At 39.8% G+C, this 19,240-nt stretch overlaps 2 protein-coding genes across 4 annotated transcripts; both read left to right on the top strand.

The window, feature by feature from the left end:
* The first annotated feature begins 1,445 nt into the window (after nt 1-1,445).
* psmd8 (proteasome 26S subunit, non-ATPase 8) lies at nt 1,446-6,810 on the top strand. The gene is made up of 7 exons (XM_039647585.2): nt 1,446-1,606; nt 2,170-2,242; nt 2,347-2,449; nt 3,291-3,456; nt 3,539-3,639; nt 3,720-3,831; nt 6,073-6,810. The coding sequence occupies exons 1-7, from the start codon at nt 1,496-1,498 to the stop codon at nt 6,208-6,210; spliced, it is 804 nt and encodes a 267-aa protein (XP_039503519.1). The 5' UTR covers nt 1,446-1,495; the 3' UTR covers nt 6,211-6,810.
* Nucleotides 6,811-9,748: 2,938 nt separating this feature from the next.
* On the top strand, nt 9,749-17,594 carry spred3 (sprouty related EVH1 domain containing 3). 3 transcript variants are annotated; one of them, XM_089135332.1, is made up of 6 exons: nt 9,749-9,899; nt 13,715-13,880; nt 14,021-14,189; nt 14,428-14,489; nt 15,265-15,426; nt 16,504-17,594. In XM_089135332.1, the coding sequence occupies exons 1-6, from the start codon at nt 9,787-9,789 to the stop codon at nt 17,461-17,463; spliced, it is 1,632 nt and encodes a 543-aa protein (XP_088991458.1). In that variant the 5' UTR covers nt 9,749-9,786; the 3' UTR covers nt 17,464-17,594. The 3 variants fall into 3 exon arrangements, with proteins under 3 accessions (XP_088991458.1, XP_039503516.2, XP_039503517.2); XM_039647582.2 differs by having other exon boundaries at nt 9,815-10,098; XM_039647583.2 differs by lacking the exon at nt 9,749-9,899 and having other exon boundaries at nt 15,255-15,426.
* The last annotated feature ends 1,646 nt before the right edge of the window (nt 17,595-19,240 follow it).

Genomic DNA, 19,240 nt, shown 5'->3' with positions numbered 1-19,240 from the left:
TGTATGTCATTGTTTTGTCCCGTAAAGAGGACATTCATGACTTTTTTTTAAGAGATACCAAATGTTGGAGGTTTCACCATGACAGCAACTTCTCGGTGGTCTTTTAAAATGACAGACATTAATTTAGTGATCAAAATAGCACTTTTGTGGAAATATGACAATATTTTGAAGTTATCATTAAAATCTGACTAATTTTCAATTTGTTTGTTATAAATCAACATCTCAGGAAAATGTTATGGGGTTTATAATCAATATATTACTTTCTGTTACGAAACAGGGGATTGATTACATACATGTCAAGACACCAGGCATTTTGGGAGACACAGGGAAAGAAAATATATATCAAAATGAAATATTAGATAAATTTATGAAAATGTTGCCAATTATTACTGCCGTTATTACACTTCTTTTTTAATTACATCCTGCCTCCAACATTTTACTAATGTTGAATTGAATGACACTGCGCATTTATGGCCATTTTACCCACATATTGCATAAAGAAAATGGTATCAGTTTATTCAGTTATATCGTTTATAACAGTTAAAGTTTGGTTAAACAAAATCCTAAAACTTAAAATTTGATTGGTGAATAAAAAAAACCTCCCATTCCAATGTCATTTCATTTACTTTTTTAAAACAATCGAGTCCTGTCCTGGTGTCCACTACAGAAGACATAGCATAGCATAATAATACAATATATTTTTTTCAAATATGTTTCCCCTTATTTGATTCTTATGCTCTAAACAATGTAATGACATGAAAAAAATTACAAAATTTAAAAACGTTGTTTCCCTGGGTCTGTGACATCGTGTCAGAGAAATTCACTAAAATATAATGTCCACTACAGAGGACACAAGTGTATAATTAATTACAATGCAACAAAGACTCCCTAAAATAAAGTGTAACCTTTTACAAAGTACACAACAGTCACAGTCAGTTCTGTAATGTGATGCAGCCAGTTGGTGTAGACCTCAGTATAATGGTGTTTATTTACTTAATAGTTATCAGATTTTAAAAGGGAAAACTATATATTTCTATAATTACTATACATTCTTTAACCAAACAGCAATGGTATCACCCAATGTCACACCCTCTGAAGGTTGCCCAGGCTAATAAATTGTATAACCGTTTAGTGACACTTCGGATGAGTTGAGTCCCTCTATTTTCTTTTATTATTATTATATTATTTTTCAGTGTTTTGAGCTCCTTAAGTCTATTTGTTCTCCCTTGTCATGCGAACAGTGCAGAGGAAGTCTTTTTGGATGATGTGCGGGAGGTGTGAATCTTGGTTTGTAATACAATAATATTTATATTGTACATTTTGAGATTGTCATACGTTCTTTCTTTGTTAGCTTTCTTTATTGTTTATTGTAATAAGAAAAAGTTCAATAAAAAAAATCCGCGTTTCCTGGTTTCCATGGTAGCACTAACATTCTTTACGACAGCGTAGTGCCGTATTCTGACAGACCGGTGTCGTACGTTTTTGCAGAATCACCATGGCGTCTGTGTTGAAAGAGACTGCGGGGTTGTATGAAACGCTGAAAGCCGAGTGGAATAAAAAGAATCCAAATCTTAATAAATGTGGAGAGATCCTGAGCAAGTTAAAGGTATGCCCGATGATTTAACAGGGTAACATTACTCTAAAGCTGCGGAAATGAGCTGTGGTTATTGTGATGAGCAGTTAGCGCTAGTGCTGCTATCTAGAACGACGGTCCAGTCGATTCCCATTCAACTTACCGACAAACAAGTTATGCCTGTGTTTTAGCTTATTTATGTGATAAAGTACAGTTGATAGTTTTGTGAGCTGTAGTGTGGCTTTGGGTTTGTTTCACGCCAAAGTAGCAAGTTAGCTAATTTAGCAGACAGCGAATTCATACAGTAGTGAAACAAAATGACAGCGTGTGTGAACTGATAACTAAATTCATTTATATAATCATGTTTTTTTATTACTTTTACAAATTAAATTTCCTCGGAAACCTCATGTTTTACGTTTTGAATAATTAAGAATAATAAATACCCTCAATTGATAGTTCTCTTGATTCCAACTATATTGTCATTAATTCTGTTTTCTAACATAATCTCATATTATATACCTGTCATGTATCATTTGAGTTCTTCTCATTATGTTGTGGTGAATTATTTTTTCTTATTATTATGATTATTTTGGTAGATATCCCTGTTGGAATTGAACTTTCTACCAACTACTGGGACCAAACTAACCAAACAGCAACTTATCCTTGCCAGTGAGTAACTTATTTATGAAGGTTTTACGATTGTGTTTAGTATATCCATTTTAATTGCTTCAGTCATTTATTAATATGTATTCTTTTCTTTTTTTTCTTCATAGGAGATGTTTTGGAGATCGGAGCACTATGGAGCATCCTGAAGAAAGACATCCCCTCCTTTGAACGCTACATGGCTCAGCTTAAGTGTTATTACTTTGATTACAAGTAATGACATTTTTTGGTCTTACATCTTCTATTTACTCACTATGGAAAAGTTTACCCATTAATGCAAATGATCCCATAATTTAATCACCATCAAGCCATCCTTGGTGTATATTACTTTTTTCTTTCAATAAATACATTCTGAAGTGAAGCGATGGGTTTTAGTAGGAAAAAATGTCCATCTTAAATTTTACAAACCATAATCACTGGCTTCCGGGGACGGTCCTGTGTTTATGAGTTGTCTGACCTCATCTATGATGTAAGCTTTGGTGAGATGGTGATTATAGTTTATGAAGTTTTAGATATGGGTATTTTTCTTACAAATCCTCATCAATTTGCTTCAGAAGGCATTTATTTAGTCTTTATGATGGATGAATGTGATTTTTGGATCTTCAAAAGTTTGGGCACTGTTCAACACCATTACAAAGCTGGGTATAGCCAGAATATTATTTAATATAACTGCCACTGTTCAGCTGGAATAATATAGTTATATACACCTAGGATTGCTTGAGGGTAAGCAAATTATAAGATAATTTAAAATTTTGGGTGAAAGGTTCCTTTAATTTGTGCTGACAGCAGTCATGCCGAAACCCTATATTGCCTATATAAGTGTATGAAATGCCACATTTAAAAGGTAGATTAAAGACAGTAGCAGGTCATCAAATGTGTATATTGTAAATATTTAGATATACATTACACATACAATGAACATGCACTGCATTCTCTATTTCTTTCAAGAGTAAATTGACATTTGTATCACAGTTTCAGCATGTTTTACCCTGAATTGTTTTGCTGGCTTTTTCTTTGCTCCTGTTACACTTTCCTGTCTTCTTAAACGTCGCAGGGAGGAGTTGCCTGAGTCGGCCTACAGGCACCAGTTACTGGGTCTCAACTTGCTCTTCCTGCTCTCTCAGAACAGAGTGTCTGAGTTCCACACAGAGCTGGAGAGATTGAGTGCAAAAGACATCCAGACCAATGTCTACATCAGACACCCAGTTTCATTAGAGCAGGTGTGGGACACTTTTTGCTCGTCACTTGTATTGAATTCATTCGACGATGTTTGTTTCCTACCTTTTTGCTTCTTCATTTCAGTATCTGATGGAAGGCAGTTACAACAAGGTCTTCCTTGCCAAAGGAAACATCCCTGCTGAGAGCTACAACTTCTTCATTGACATTCTTCTTGATACCATTCGGTAGGGTTATACTAAATACAGGAGATGAACCATTGCTTTGGATTGTTTGGTCATTTAAATATGTTGTGTTTTGTTTGTAGAGATGAGATTGCAGGTTGTATAGAGAAAGCATATGAACAGATTCAGTTCAATGAGGCCACGCGGGTGCTTTTCTTTTCCTCTCCAAAAAAGATGACTGAATATGCAAAGAAAGTAAGTGTTCAATGTGTTTGGCAAACATTGGCATGTCACGATCATGAATTTTGTGCTGAGAATGAATTGTCATACAAATATTTGCAATTAACCATTTAGTTCTGTTTGGTTCGTCACTTTTACACATTAACGGGTGTGTTGACACTTGGCATGTTTGGTTCGATTATAGCAAACTATGGTGTGACTATGGCTCTGTTAGTGCGGTCCATTTGAACGTGTGAAATCTGCCCGCACCTAACATCGGACTGAGACCCTGATTCGAATGAAATATAAACGTAAACTAATTAAAAAAATGGACAGAATGCTGTTTTTTCTCGTCATAGTCGCGATGTTGCTCATCACAAGTTCGGTACAGGTGTCAGAACCGCGTCTCCTCGCAGCAGATCTTCGTTTGTGTGACTTTGTTTCACATTTTATAAGCTCACATGCAACAGGTGCATTTAGCCCTGAACACAGCATTGTTTTGGATGTTTGGAAGTTATATATGTTACGAATTATATATATCATAAGGTTATCATACAACCCTATGCGTTTACCTTCGGTATCTTTAAGTTGGATGTTAAAAATGTCAATGTGAACGCAAATTTTTTTTTTGGTCTGGACCAATTGAATCGAACTTCATGTGACATGCGTTATACTTGGAATTGTATATAATAATAAAAATGCTTTAAAAATTAATCATATTTAACATTTATCAATTATTTGTAATATAATAGGGTAAACCCACAAATCATTATTTCTAGTGAAGGAGGACGTATCTGTACTTTTATAACAGTTTGTTTTATATTCTTTACTCCCTGGATTATGTCCCCTGTTCACACTGCCAGCGGCTTTTTTTTAAATATAAAACTAGATATAATTATTTGACTAGGAATTAGCATTTTGCTGTTGGAGAGTGTTTCAGTGTTTGCGTCATTAACTAAATTAACAATCATTCAATGAGTTATAATCACTCATACTGTTCAAATTGACTAATAAAACATAATAGATTTTCTTGTCCCTAATAATCAACAGAATGTAAGAGAATCTGTCAAATGAACTGCAGCAGTCCTAAACAGTTCATTTATATAGTGATTCTTTCCCAAGCATCATTTTATTATATCAATGCATTTGGTTACAGACAGTCAAATCATGTAAAACAGTGAAATCGCTCCGGAACTGTCATGTCTTTCCTGTGTCATGACAAATCAGGTCCTCCCTCGTAATAGGGTCTCCCCAAACTGTCAGTAAACTGTCAAACTGACTCCCGTCGCTTGACCCGCCTACATTCTGTCACCACTGGTCACTGTCGCCAGCGCTCCATTGAAAATAAATGGGATCATATTGCTTTGTCACTAGTGGTGCGAATGGGGCTTGACTCCACTATCATTTCACTTTTCTCACCAAATAACCACGATCAGATGATTAATCAATAATCACATGTACTCATCATACTTGTTTAATCTTAAAGGAGTAGTTCACTTTTAAAAAAAACTCACCCCCATGTCATCCAAGATGTCCATGTCATTCTCTCTTCAGTCAAAAATAAATTAAGGTTTTTGATAAAAACATTCCAGGATATTTCTCCATATAATGGACTTTACTGGGAACCAAATGGTTCAAGGTCCAAATGAGAGTTTTTAGTGCAGCTTCAAAGGGCTTTAAACGACACCAGACGATGAATAAGGGTCTTATCTAGCGAAACGATCGGCCATTTAAAAAAAAAAAAAAAAAAAAGTTTAAGTTGCTCTGTTCTGTGATGAGCGTTCGTGACTCTCCTGTTCGAACTCGTTCATCAAAATGAACAAACCTTTTTTCAAGTCAATTTGTTTGTTGAATGAACCAAATGACTCGAAAAAAGATTTCTTAATTTTGATGAACGAGTTTGAACAGGAGAGTCACGAACGCATATCACAGAAGAGACCAAGGCGAGCATTTGTGCTTCTAAAACTTAAACTTTGTTTTTTTTTTTTTTTTTTAAATGAGTGATTGTTTCGCTTGATGAGACCCTTATTCATCATTTTGGACCTTGAACCGTTTGGTTACCAGTAAAGTCCATTATATGGAGAAAAATGCTGGAATGTTTTCATCAAAAACCTTAATTTCTATTCGACTGAAGAAAGAAAGACATGGACATCTTGGATGACATGGGGGTGAGTAAATTATCAGCAAATGTTTTTTTTGTTTTTTTAAAAAAAGTGAACTACTCCTTCAATGTTATTTGATCAATAGATATATTAATATATTTTTTGTGCTCTGCAGAGAGGATGGACCCAGAGTCCTGATGGATACTACTCATTCAGTACCCAGCACCAAAAGACAGAGGAAGTGAACATCCCCTCCACAGAACTGGCCCAACAAGTCATCGAGTATGCAAGGCAGCTGGAAATGATTGTGTAGTGTGGATGTAGACACATGTATACATAAAGGTTCACATTTGTTTATCCAAATAAAACCATTGTACAGTAGCCCTATATCTGTACTCAGTTCAGACACCGGATGACACAGCCGCTAATAATGGCTCTCAGAGGATGAGACCAGAATGCTTTGACCTACACTTCAATATCAATATCTACCAGAGTCAGGATCTCTCTGTATGATTGTCTGGTGGGTATGTCATCTGTTTTCAATAACACTCTTGCATTTCTTATCTAATGACTGGATAAACATTTAATCTGTCCTATTTTGAATATTCATGTGTTGTTCTTCTTGGTTTGATGGTTTTTATCAAGTGTGTCTCCCTGGCATGCTTGAGATGGATGATGTCAGCATCAGCTAAACTCCACTGCTTATTCATTGTTGCCCTAGGAGTGTTCATTGAATTATTATACTTTTTTTGCCCTTGCCTTGTATCCTAGCAACAGTGTGATGATTGCAGCTAAAAGTTAGCGGATGTTTTCTAATTGGGTTTTTTTTTTTTTGTCCTGTAACGGGATGATCCCTCCCCTAAATTGTCACGAGGCATTGACAATTCTGATAAATAAAATGTTTTTTTTGTGACTCTTTTATAAAATGTCTTCTGAAGCACTGTGTGAGTGGCATGTGTGAGTAGATACAGGAACTACTGTGAAATATGTTAGTGTATTTGTCTCAAATGTAAGAAAAATTAAAAATTTATCAGAGGTAAGTAGGTCTTCTAAATCAAAAATATATTGTCTGAACAATCACAGAAGGAAGTCACTTTGCAATGGATACTGTATGGTGTTTGGTTCATGTTCAGGCTAGACAACCAACACTTTCAGTTTCATTCTGTTTTGCCTTGGGTTTGTTTTTCTTGGCCTTTTTTTAAAAGTACTATGGTGGAGCATAGTTGAGTATTGAGATTAGGTGGTTCTCAAGATGAATGGACCATGGATTCATTGTGGTATCCAGCCGAGGTATCACCACATTGACGTTTCCAATAGAAATCATCACTGATTCCTGTGAAGGCCGGGTGTAGTTGTGCTACATGTGAGACTATCAGATAATTTATTTATCTAGAGTATTACTGCTTTTCTTTTTTAATCTCCCAATGTGGACAACCACAGTGGTGGATTCTAGATGGTGTGGGTCAGTATTTGAAGTGTCTGCAGTGGTTGTGGTCTTGCCTTTCGTCCTTCATGCTGATTTTCCACTTCTCACGAGGGAGGAACATCAACCCGTTTAGATCCTACAGTTGAGGGCAAAGGGTTTTCTGAGTGTTTTTGGTGTCAGATCCCCGGGGCCTGCGCTTTCACAATCTTCATCTACTGTCGTGATTGTTGGGAAGCTTCTTTTGACAATAAGAAAAAGCCTCTTATTTAATTCAATTCTGTAAAAGAAAACCAGGAGATATTTAATGCAAAAACTCATATCTGGTTAATATTTAACCAGACTCTTGAAAATGAAGGTTCTTTATTGGCATTGATGATTGAATAACCTTTAGCATTCATGGAAACTTTCCATTCCATAAAAGGTTCTTTATAGTGGAAAATAATGTTCTTCACTCCAAGAAAAATGGTTATTTTAAGAACTGAAAGGTTCTTTGGAGAACCCAAAATGTTTTTTTCTCGGCTTCCCTGTGGAAACCCTCTTTTGAAAACTTAATATTGTAGAATTGTTTTTTTTTTTTCGTGGCATGTCATGATAGTTGAGCAAACTCAATACACTTGTATTAAAATAATTGAAATTGTTCATTTTGCATTTCATTTCAAGACACAAGAACAAAAGACAGAGCATAGTCAATTTGAGGAAAGTCAGTTATATTTTGGATTTCCTTTATTACTTCCTGTGTCTTTATTTTCACCCTCTCGAGTTTGCTGCGATCTGTCGCATGTTTTCTAGCATTTCAGCAGGTTCTACGTGGAGCTGAACTGGTACCCAAACTGGTGTCTTTTTGGTTGTAGACACAATTTCCTTTCCTATCTTGGATCCTGTTGAGGGCTCTTCCTCTCTGGAAGGTTTTAATTTGGTCTAGGCAACTCTTGTTCATACTTAAGTATTTTAGAGGAGAATGGGGTCAGTTGTCACATGGGCTATGTATATAAAGTTTTGAATTATATGTCATTTTTCTAGCAATAGTTTTGCATAAAAAATGTTCAACCATCTCCACTTTCATAAATATTGAACCATATTCTGTTTTGGCTAAACAATTACAACATACAAAACCAATGCTGTTTTATAAGATAAAGCATTTGTCTTCGGGACTGGAATATTATCAGATTATTTTATGTTATTATTTTAATTCCATAAATTCTAAACCTAATCTAAAGGTATATATCCAGCTGAAAGAGTTAATTGTTGATTATTGATTATTTCTGTGATTATTTTGTCCAACAGAGAAATAATCTATTGTGCATCATTTTTTGTAATTGTGTAAACACAGATTTAGGATATGTAAAATTGTATTAGGTGCAAAACAGATGATTAATTTTGATAATATATTATTATTCCAATGAAAATAAAATTAATGTTATTTTTTCTTGTACAACTTTATATATAAACTCAAGAAGAAATGTTCAGGGTCCAAGCTAATTTTTTTCCCCCCCAGAGACAAAAGACTAGCCCCTTTTGGGAGAACATTGTCAATTAAAAGTGAACTTGTAATAGTGTTAGACTTTTTGATTAATATATGGATGTTTGTGTAAATGTGTAACTTTTTGTATTGTTCTAATAAATTAAAAAGGAACAGCTGTTACAGAAGAATAATATAGAACATTAGACTAATTGAACAAGTAAAAGAAATAAATATTTAGTACGAATGATGAAAGAAAAATATCTAGAAATTATAAATATATTCCATATTGCATTTTTCTGGCTGTTTTTTCTAACGGTCACATATTTGAATTAAACCGCGCAATTAAATTCGCGCACAAACATTCGTTGTTCAATTGATGATGACTTTTAATGTAGGCTAATATATAAGGTCTATCGTGGTGTTGCTTAATGTACTTTCCCCAAATTGCTGAAAGGGAGCGAGACGGACTGTTTATTTGAGTAATAAAGGCTCGACGCTGGCGTGGCTGTTTATCAATGGTGGGTTATCAGTGAACATGAATGGGGAGTTGGAGATGAATGGAGACTGGCTGCTGTGATTCTGTCATGGCGTATAGAGCTGTATGAGAGCTGTCCAAGGTACTGAGGCTCTGCTGCACTATAACTAGGTTTGTGCACTATTCACAATGTTACTATTAAATATATTTTTTAAAAGTTCTCTTTCTAACATTAATAGTCACTATCTTTTCAGATTTAACAATGGTTATTGCTAGTGCACATTGACATTTTTAAAGCCATATCGCTCCAGATGTCATGACAGCTACAACGCTGGACCGATGCAGCTCCCATTCGGGGACACTGTGTCCATCCACGAGTGTGTTTAATATGAGTGTGTGAGAACTGCTGTAGACAGGTAGAGAGAGAGAGAGAGAGAGAGAGAGAGAGAGAGAGACAGGGAGGGAGTGATCAAGAGAGAGAGAGAGTGAGAGAGCGAAGGAGGGAGGGAGCGAGAGAGGGAGGACGATGATGATGATGCTGCCGGTGGAAAATGGCTGCTGCATCCTCGAGCCCATCCGAAACCATATGAAGGTGGACAGAGAAAGACAAGAAAATGAGAGCAGCAGCGAGCACAAGGAGTGAGTGAAAGAGAGACCGTGTGTGCGTGCGTATGTGAGCGAGAGTGTGAGAACGCGCGCGCGCGCGCGTGTGTGTGTGTATGAGTGTGAGAACGCGCGCGCGCAAGTGTGTGTGTTCGGTAAGAAGGGGAATAAAAAAGAAGAGAGACCGGGGGCAGCCAGCTCGAAGCGGCGGGCAACACCGAGCCATGGAGGGCGAGTAAGTCCATGCATTTTTATTTGACCAGAACAGAGTGATTGATTTGCAGCACCTCTAATGGACTGTAAGATGCTCACGCGAGACCATCTGATGTTAGATGCTCATAAACACTATTACGCAGCTATGGCTATCAACACTGTACACCATATTCTCCATATACATCCAACATTTGATGAATAACGCCAATGAACGGGCCTTATCTGAAGTGCACTATATAAAACGCCTTCAATGCCGCGAATAGGGTGCAGTAAGAGACGGCTTTTTGTCTCGAAGATGATGTGTGAGGAGGCTCCACGTATAACCACCAAATACATCCATGAATTATAAAACGTGTCGTTAAAAAAAAGAAGAAAATCGACGAATTATGGCAAGTTTTCTGGCGTCGGGAACACATTGGCGGGATGGAGGCGCGGAGGGATGCTTTTATCAACGCGTCTCGAGTTTCATTATGATTTTTAAAGCCAAACTTTATGAATGAAATGTGATTTTTCTCTCACCCCCCTCCTCCTCTTCATGTCTCCCCCTCCCCCCCAGCGCTTCTCTTCTTATTCTTCTTCTTCTTGTCCACATCCTCCTTTCACCCACTCATTTGCCCATTGAATTCGCTGTGCTGTAGCATATATGTAGTTTTATTCATTCATAAAACAGCGGGATGAACGAATGAGTGCGCGTGAACGCGAGTCGATCGGACGATATGACGGTGCAATCGCTTATAATAACGGAAAACGCTCAAAATAATACAAATGGGGCTCTGAATCAAAATGGATGTGATTTCATAGCGTTTATTGTAATGGAGCTTGTCGGACTGGAAAACCGCTATGAGGGCCTATGGCTAATGGGCGCGTTCATTGATACATCTCAGGGAGGAATATAACTCTTCATCTCCCACCCTCTCCCTCATCATCTCCACACATTCATTCCCCTCAGGCCATTCATTTATTTACGGGTTCTTTCTTTGCGCTACTCCCTCTCATATTAACATATGGAGCCATTATGTCCTTTGTTGTTTTATATTGGTGTCATTGTGAACGTAGAATGGATATGTTAAGCACTTTTCTACAGAAATGAGCGATGCCCGTAAATGCTTCTTCCGTGTGCGCGCGGAAAGTGTGATTAGATTTTCCTCGCCCACGTGACCGTCCATTAAAAAATCGCGCTGTTTCCTCCCATTGTTATAATCGTGCTTCACTGTTTATATATTCTAGACTGAACCTTTAGTTTATGGAATACACAAAAGCACACATGATGGAGTGATTTAAGATTATTCATTCCGTTTAACACAATAAATCAGTCCTCGCCACCCTACCACACCATCTTGTCTCAAGAAATCAATCAAAATTCACCTGTATCCCCGCGTCTATTTAAGAATGTACTTACTTACAGTAGCCTAAATGATTTTAAAGGACGATTTTTTTAAATATTACACATAAAATGCATGTTACCTGACAGATATCCCTGAAATTGGTCTCTCTTGACAAATCGCACCTGTCTGTAATCTCAAAACTAGTAGGGTCGAGCGGCCCTGGCATTTTTTTAGCCAATCAGAAACGAGATCTCGTCCTGTCAATCAATCCATAGAAAGTTCGGGTTTGCTGACATATCTTTGGGGCGGGAGAAGGGGCGTGTCTAATTAGTGGCTAAATCTGGCAGATGTTGTCAAAAGGGGTAAAATCAATTACAACACCGGCTTTAACACCAACATAAAAATTGACCCTACACGTTTAATGTAGGCTAGGCCTATATTATGGCTCTTTTTGTGGAGCACTCATAAGCAGGGTGCGAATTAAGGTTCCCCCCAAAGAAGGCTTGATCCCCCCTGAAGGGCATCAAAATAAGATGTTGAGGGGGTCAGAGGAAGTAGTCTACACGTAATATGAAGCTTTACCTGTAAATATGAAGATACATTTCTAGCTCTGACTGATTTTAAGTACTCACACATTAATTCAAACGTTTTCAAAATATTTGATCAAATTGAAATAACCACTGACTGAAATGATTTGTACTAACATCATCATGGCGTGGGCAAGGAAAAGAGCCAAACATGTTTCATCCTGTCCTCCAGTCATGTGTCTGCTGCCAGCTGTGACCATCACATGAACCATATTGACCCTTTTCACATTTCCGGGTTTCTCAGAAGCGCAAGTCGTCATAGTTGAGTAAACTTCTATAGCGGTGAATGAGAGACTACATTAAGTGTATTTTGTGTGCTCTCATTTGCTTAAATAGCAAAAGAAAAACTCCACAATAGTGTTTTCACAACTTTCAATAGGAGAAGGAAAATATAGAGAGATTAATAACAGCAGTCTTAACAGATTTACGATGCTATTGACCGTTAAAATGCATCACCACAGTTTGTGAAAAGGGCCCATTGCAGGCAAAAGATCCCTCCCCAAACCCCATTTTCCACCCCAAACTATCCTGCATGGCTGCATTTGGCTGGCTTGAATTTTTCCACGTTGAAAAAAAAGGAGGATTGTGTTTAAGGCATTTTCACTACTATGTACCTGGAAAATTTCCGCCAATTCATTAGTGCTTTCTAATTAAAACATGTTTGTCTTTGTAATTTTTTTCTTTAAAATATCATAACTTGCTCATTGTATGAAACAGCCTTTCTTCCGATGATGTCCAACCACTTAAACATCTACTTTTTGTGATCCAATAATCTTCAACTTGCCTTTTTTTCCTCATTGACTATTCAGTTTCACTTGGGAATGTGTCCAGAAAGATTAATGAAGCAAAATGGGTTATGAACGACAATTTTAACGAATAAATACTTATTTTGTTTTTAATGTAATTACATTTTTACGACGAACACTAATTTAAAGGAGTAGTTCACTTTTAAAAAAACGTTTGCTGATAATTTACTCACCCCCATGTCATCCAAGATGTCCATGTCTTTCTTTCTTCAGTCGAAAAGAAATTAAGGTTTTTGATGAAAACATTCCAGGATTTTTCTCCATATAATGCACTTCATTGGGAACCAAACGGTTCAAGGTCCAAATGAGAGTTTCAGTGCAGCTTCAAAGGCTTTAAACGACGCCAGACGATAATAAGGGTCTTATCCAGGACCCTTCGAGTCATGACTCAAAAAAAGATTTGTTCATTTTGATGAACGAGTTCGAACAGGAGAGTCACGAACGCTCATCACAGAACAGAGCAACTTAAACTTTTTTATTTTTTTTTTAAATGGCCAATCGTTTCGCTAGATAAGACCCTTATTCATCGTCTGGTGTCGTTTAAAGCCCTTTGAAGCTGCACTGAAACTGAAACATTTGGACCTTGAACCGTTTGGTTCCCAATGAAGTGCATTATATGGAGAAAAATCCTGGAATGTTTTCATCAAAAACCTCAATTTCTTTTTGACTGAAGAAAGAAAGACATGGACATCTTGGATGACATTTTTTTTGAAAGTACTCCTTTAAGTGGATATTGCATGTTATAAACGTTACTTCCTTTACACCATGTCTCTGTAATGTGTCTCTATAATTTGCCATTTACCTTTATTTTGAGGATATTTCCATGTTATCCTGACTGTCGCGTTTTCGCAAAGTCTGTGAGTGTGTGGGTGTTTGTGCTCAGCTGGCTAGTGCACTCACTCCTTTTACTCCCCTAACAGTGTGCGTGTCCGAGCAGTGGTGATGACACGTGACGATTCTAGTGGTGGCTGGGTGCCCCTTGGAGGTGGCGGCCTCAGTCACGTGATCATTTGTAAGGGGCGGAGCTCTGAAGGTCGTGGGCGGAGAGAGTACGTCATACGCGGAGAACGGCTACGCGATCGAGCAGTGAGTGTGTGCGTGTGTGTTCATGCCTGTCTTTGAGTGTACTGATGTTCCCTCAGATTGACAGTCCCGGTAGTTGTAGCAATTTAGTGGTCGCCCCCGCGAGTGCCGCGCAAGTGACCCGCCTCTCTTTCTTCATGTAGCCTGTGCTGGAATGCGCCATTCAAAAGGGTCTGGTCTACAACAAGGTGAACCCCATCTTCCATCACTGGCGTGTGGAGGAGAGGAAGTTTGGTCTGACCTTCCAGAGTCCAGCTGATGCCATCTCCTTCGAGAGGGGGCTTCAAAGTGTCCTTGATAAGCTGGACAGAGGTACAGAGGAGCAAAAGATAGAGAACAGGAAGCTGGAGCCAAAGAAATGAATGTAGTTAACATTGAGTATGTGTCAGTCAGTTTTGATACCTAGTAACCCTGTTGTTATGGCCTCTAAATGTACCGGTACAGAGAAGACGATGCCATGAAAGGATATTGCAAATGTCTAATGTGTTTTAGTTGATCCCATTTTCTTTCTTGAAATTCATTTTTGCTCATTTTGAACATTTTCCTGCAGGATCCGACTCGCCATCGTCCTCCACTCCTGAAGAGGGCGACACCGAGGATGATGGTCAAGCAGTGAGTGTTTTTATCACGTCAAAGTATCTGGTTCATCTTCGCGTCTGTCTCATATTTACCTACGCTATCTCACGACTAATTCGCACGAGCGATTCAAAAGTGGCTAATTCATACAACCTAAACCCACGTGACGGTTATGTTTAGGGGCGGGGTCAGGGGTAGGTAATTCGTACGAATTCATACGAATTGGCTAATTCGTAAAATATGTACGATTTAGCAAAATCGTACTAATTCGTACGAGTGAGGTCGTACGAATTGTTACGAATTAGCCACCTCGTAAAATTCGTACGAATTCCCGTGAGATCGGGTTGGATTTACAGTACTTTGTGATTAGATCTCTGTAAAGTAATCATAGACATTGAAGTCAGTTCTATTTATTTTCTTAACTCTTTCCCTGCTAGCGTTTAAAAAAATAAAAAAAGTTGCCAGGCCACTGGCAGCGTTTTTTATCATTTTCACAAAAATATCATGGCCCCCAGAATATTTTGTTTGAATGAATATCTGAACATGCAATATATCAAAAGAAAGTGTAGAGCCTCTGCACACATCTTTTGGATGATCAAAACATCTTGCTAATTATTTAGCAGTTTGGTCACTTTTTACACCGCCCAGTTTTACATAAAGTCAAAGCATAGTCATGATTGAACGATTCATTCATAAAACAAGGCAATCCAAACTAGTCATCTCTAAACCGCATTTCCTCCATCTTGCGTACATCCTGTCGGCTTTAGCATTAGGTGGTTCTGCATGTTTGATGACTTGCAGTCTGTCTCAGTCTCATACAGGGAGTGAGTCGTCGTCCAACAGCAGAAAAGAGATGCTGCCCAAACCCATTACCATTGTGACCAGCGAGTCCTCCTCCACCTGTTTTGTGCGCTCCACAGAGGAGTTCGCGTACGGGACAGGTCACGTCGTCACGACACAGACCCCGGCCCAGGTAAAGGATTCACATTGCTTGAAAGTTGATTGATTCCAACAAATTAGTAATTAGTGATTCCAGTAATATTGGTCAACGGTGTTTCCACGATAGAAAAGACACATAAACACACATGCCAAGTTCTTATAAATATACTCTTTCTATTCATGTCGATTTCATGGTTTAAAAAAACAAAAAAAGGTGTAGATTTAATGACTCTAGAAATTTCACACGGTGCAACCGTCATTTTAAAGGTACACTATGTAGGAATTCCGTTTTTGTCAAACAGCGACCCCTAGAGTCGCTGTGGAGTACTTTTACTGTCATAAATAACGTGTGGAAATAATGCGTGGCCCCTTTAAGAGCTGGGCGCGCCGGCTTATTTCTGTTTGATGCTCATTCTTATCCTATTTTAAGTGAAAGCCTGACCGAGTGAGACTCTTGTCCGGTCAGTTTCTCGTTTTCTTCTTCCGAGCCTGTGGTCACGTGACGGTTGTAAAGCGATACGTTCTCCAGACATTCTCCATATCAGATGACCCAGCCAAAGACGATGCGTCTTCTCTAAACCTACATAGGCGGTATTTCAAGAGGGCAGCCCCGCTCGGAGAATTGATAGCGTCAAACGTTGTATATGAAGCCTGAGGAATCATTCAAAATAATACATATGCGTCAACTCTTTTGTCCAAAATTTTAACACACGTGAACATTTTAACACACATGAACATACTCAGCATAGTAATTATTTACAAAAATGCACAATGTTTTTATTTAAATATGTATTTTGTATTTTTAAGATAAAAAGCATTTTTTGTACAAATATCGTGAATTAATAATTCAGAAATAGTATGTTTGTAGGATTTAAATTTTTTTTTTTCAAAATACAGCCAAAGAATTTCATACCGTGATAGCATGACAGTTGAATCAACCCCTGCATTTTTAACTGTATCAAAATTAAATTCAAATTCAGAAATAATGCGAATTGGTGTATTTAAGTCAATGAGTCATGAAAGAGCTGCTTTCTTATTGTATTTTTGAAGAAATGAATAGATCCAGACAAATGCAGAGTTACATTCAGTCCTCACCCTTCTCTCACCGCAGATCCACACCCGACCCGCCCAGCACCAGCTCACCCAAGTCACATCCGTGTTGAACCCTCCGGCACCCCCTCCGCCGCCTCCGGCCCCCCCGACCCCCCCCACAGCGCCCCCTGCCTCCTCCCCGCTCTCGCCCACGATCTCCCTGCTGGAGGAAGGGGACCTCCGCAGCCTGGACCCCTGCAAGGACCTGTGGGGAACACGCGGCTACGAGGACTACCGACGCGCCGGCGCCACGCGGACCAAGGTGGGCGGGCTGACGGGGGGCGTGGTGGTGAGCGGCAGCCAGGACAAGACCGAGCTCTGCGTGGTGCGCTTCGAGAAAGAGCTGGCCGGCGTGGGCACCACAGGCTGCGAGGTCACCGTCATGCTGGACACCAAAGGTTCTCAGTGCAACTCTTCGCCCACCTGCATGCCCAACGCCGTGCCGGGGGTGCCGTCGGCCAGCGGCTCCCCTCAGGAGACGGGTAAAGGCTCTCCCTCTCCCTGCTGCATCCACGCCTCCCTCGCCACGCCACGCTCTCGGACTCGCAGGCGAGGGGGCGGCGGAGGGGAAGCCATCTCTCCGGACGACGACAGCTCCTGCCCACAGGGCTCCTCCTCCTGCTCGTCCCGCTGCGTGTACTGCCGCTCCGTCTTCAGCGCCTCCGAGAACGGACGGGGCCGCTGCCGGGACGCCCCGGACCCGGCGCTACACTGCCTGCGCCAGTGGACGTGCGTGTGGTGCGCAGAGAGCCTGCTCTACCACTGCATGTCGGACTCCGAGGGCGAGTTCTGGGAGCCGTGCTCGTGCGAGGACTCGATGGGCGGCGGGCCGCACCCGCTGTGCTGTGCCCGCTGGACGGCGCTGCTGGTGCTGTCTCTTTTCGTGCCCTGCATGTGCTGCTACCTGCCCCTGCACGCATGCCTGCGCTGTGGGGAGAGATGCGGCTGCTGCGGAGGGAAGCACAAGGCCGTGCGATGAGGCCTGAGCGGGGGGAGGGCGTGTGGGCGGGGCTTATTGCGACGGGACGGGAGCAGCCGCAGAGCCAGATCTCCTACGTAAACCTTCACGACAATATCCGTCTGCTGCATTCCGCTCTTTCTATTCCGCGCTCGGACCCTTCTCGCTCGTACCGGCGGTGGGTGCATGGGTTCGGGGAGGTTGCTCTCTGATTTGCTGGTGGTTGGGGTCAGGGGTCGTCTCCGGGAGGTGGGGAGTGAATGGGGTTCAGTGACGTGTAAACATTTGTTAGTTTTCTTTTCTCTTGGGTTCTGTTTTTTTTTTAAATTTAGGGAGAAAATATGAAATGTTTATAGATAATGTTATCAGACCTATTTTGAGTATCTTATTTTACTTGAACTTTTTGCAATTGATTTAACAAATACACTCCCCTCGTACCTCTAAGTTGATGAGTTTTACCTCAATGTCCAGAGGAGAGTAAGGCAAATAGAGAAAGAGACTTATTTTGGGGACTGTGTGCTGTGGTGAGGTTTTGTATATGGTCTTTGCGCTAGGTTTTTCACGCACGTTCGGCCAGAACATATTTGTGAAGGAGAACATTTTGATGTTGTACCACTTTTAGTTGTTCGAGGACAGGGAACGTGAACGGTCTGATCGAGGGCAGTTTCACCAAAACCACCACTTTCACCACATATGGACACATACATGCTCATTCTTCTGTTAAGAGTATAGTTGGGTTTAACTTGCCAACAACTGAGAATGTGGCCTATATTTAAAAGACAGACCAAAAAAAGTGAAGAGATAATCTAGTCCTGAATCTGCCGAACATTTGCACAGCAAATGTAAACCGAGGCCTTGAAATGTAGTTGTACACGACACCAAAAATACAGTGCAAATTAGTTGTTATTATTAGTCAGAAGTAAAGAATAAAAGAAAGGACTGTTGTGTGAGACACAACACTTTTAACTTTATCTGTTAGTATGGCAACAAGAGAAGTACTCACCTCACGCAGTTAGCCCCACCCCCAGTAAAGTCCCATTGGTCCAAAATCATCAAATGTGTTCTGATTGGCTGTGATTGTGTTACACTTTCTTTTCATTTTCACTGTGGACAGACAAATGAACTTGTTGCCTAGTTAAAGCCCATCTAAATTGTTCAAACACTAACTGGCGTAACGGTTTGGACCTCAAAGTGTTAAGTAACATTGCTTTAAATTATCTCAAAGCTGCTATTTCAACTCCGCTAAACTTGTCTTACCTCGCTGCTAGTCATGAGGAGTTAGTTAGGGAATCGGACACAGCCCTGAAGTCAATTTTGGACGACGACTAAATTATGACATCGATCATGGGGAAGAACTAATGTCCAATTCCAAGAGGTTTCTCCAAGTTACGAAGGAATCAACGTTGTATTAACTGCTCATTAGAGTCACTTTAAAAGAAAAGGGTTTTACAGCAGGATGAACCACTGGACCATTCAATCTACTACAAACATGCATTGCATATCATTGTCCATTTGGACTCATTTCAATCCATTTTCAAAGACGTGAATTATTCTCTTGCACTCACACACACACACACTCTCACTAACTCACTCACTCACTCTTTATGGGCTGAATAGTAGAGAAACACAAAAAGACCCAAAAAAGAGCACCGGTCAAAAGAGAACTTTGAGAGATGAGACCACCCTAGAGGGCCCTAGTCATACATCCTATTAATAAATGTGCCTTTTGATTTATTTAACCAATAACCTATAATTTCTAAGTAACGATGTACCTAAATACTCATTTTCTTTTTTCGGG

The sequence above is a fragment of the Pimephales promelas genome, chromosome 10, assembly GCF_988280905.1.
Source record: "Pimephales promelas chromosome 10, fPimPro1.hap1.1, whole genome shotgun sequence".
NCBI classification, from domain to species: Eukaryota; Metazoa; Chordata; class Actinopteri; order Cypriniformes; family Leuciscidae; genus Pimephales; species Pimephales promelas.
Note: the sequence above shows the minus strand (reverse complement) of the source record. Positions and strands in the feature narration are given on the sequence as shown.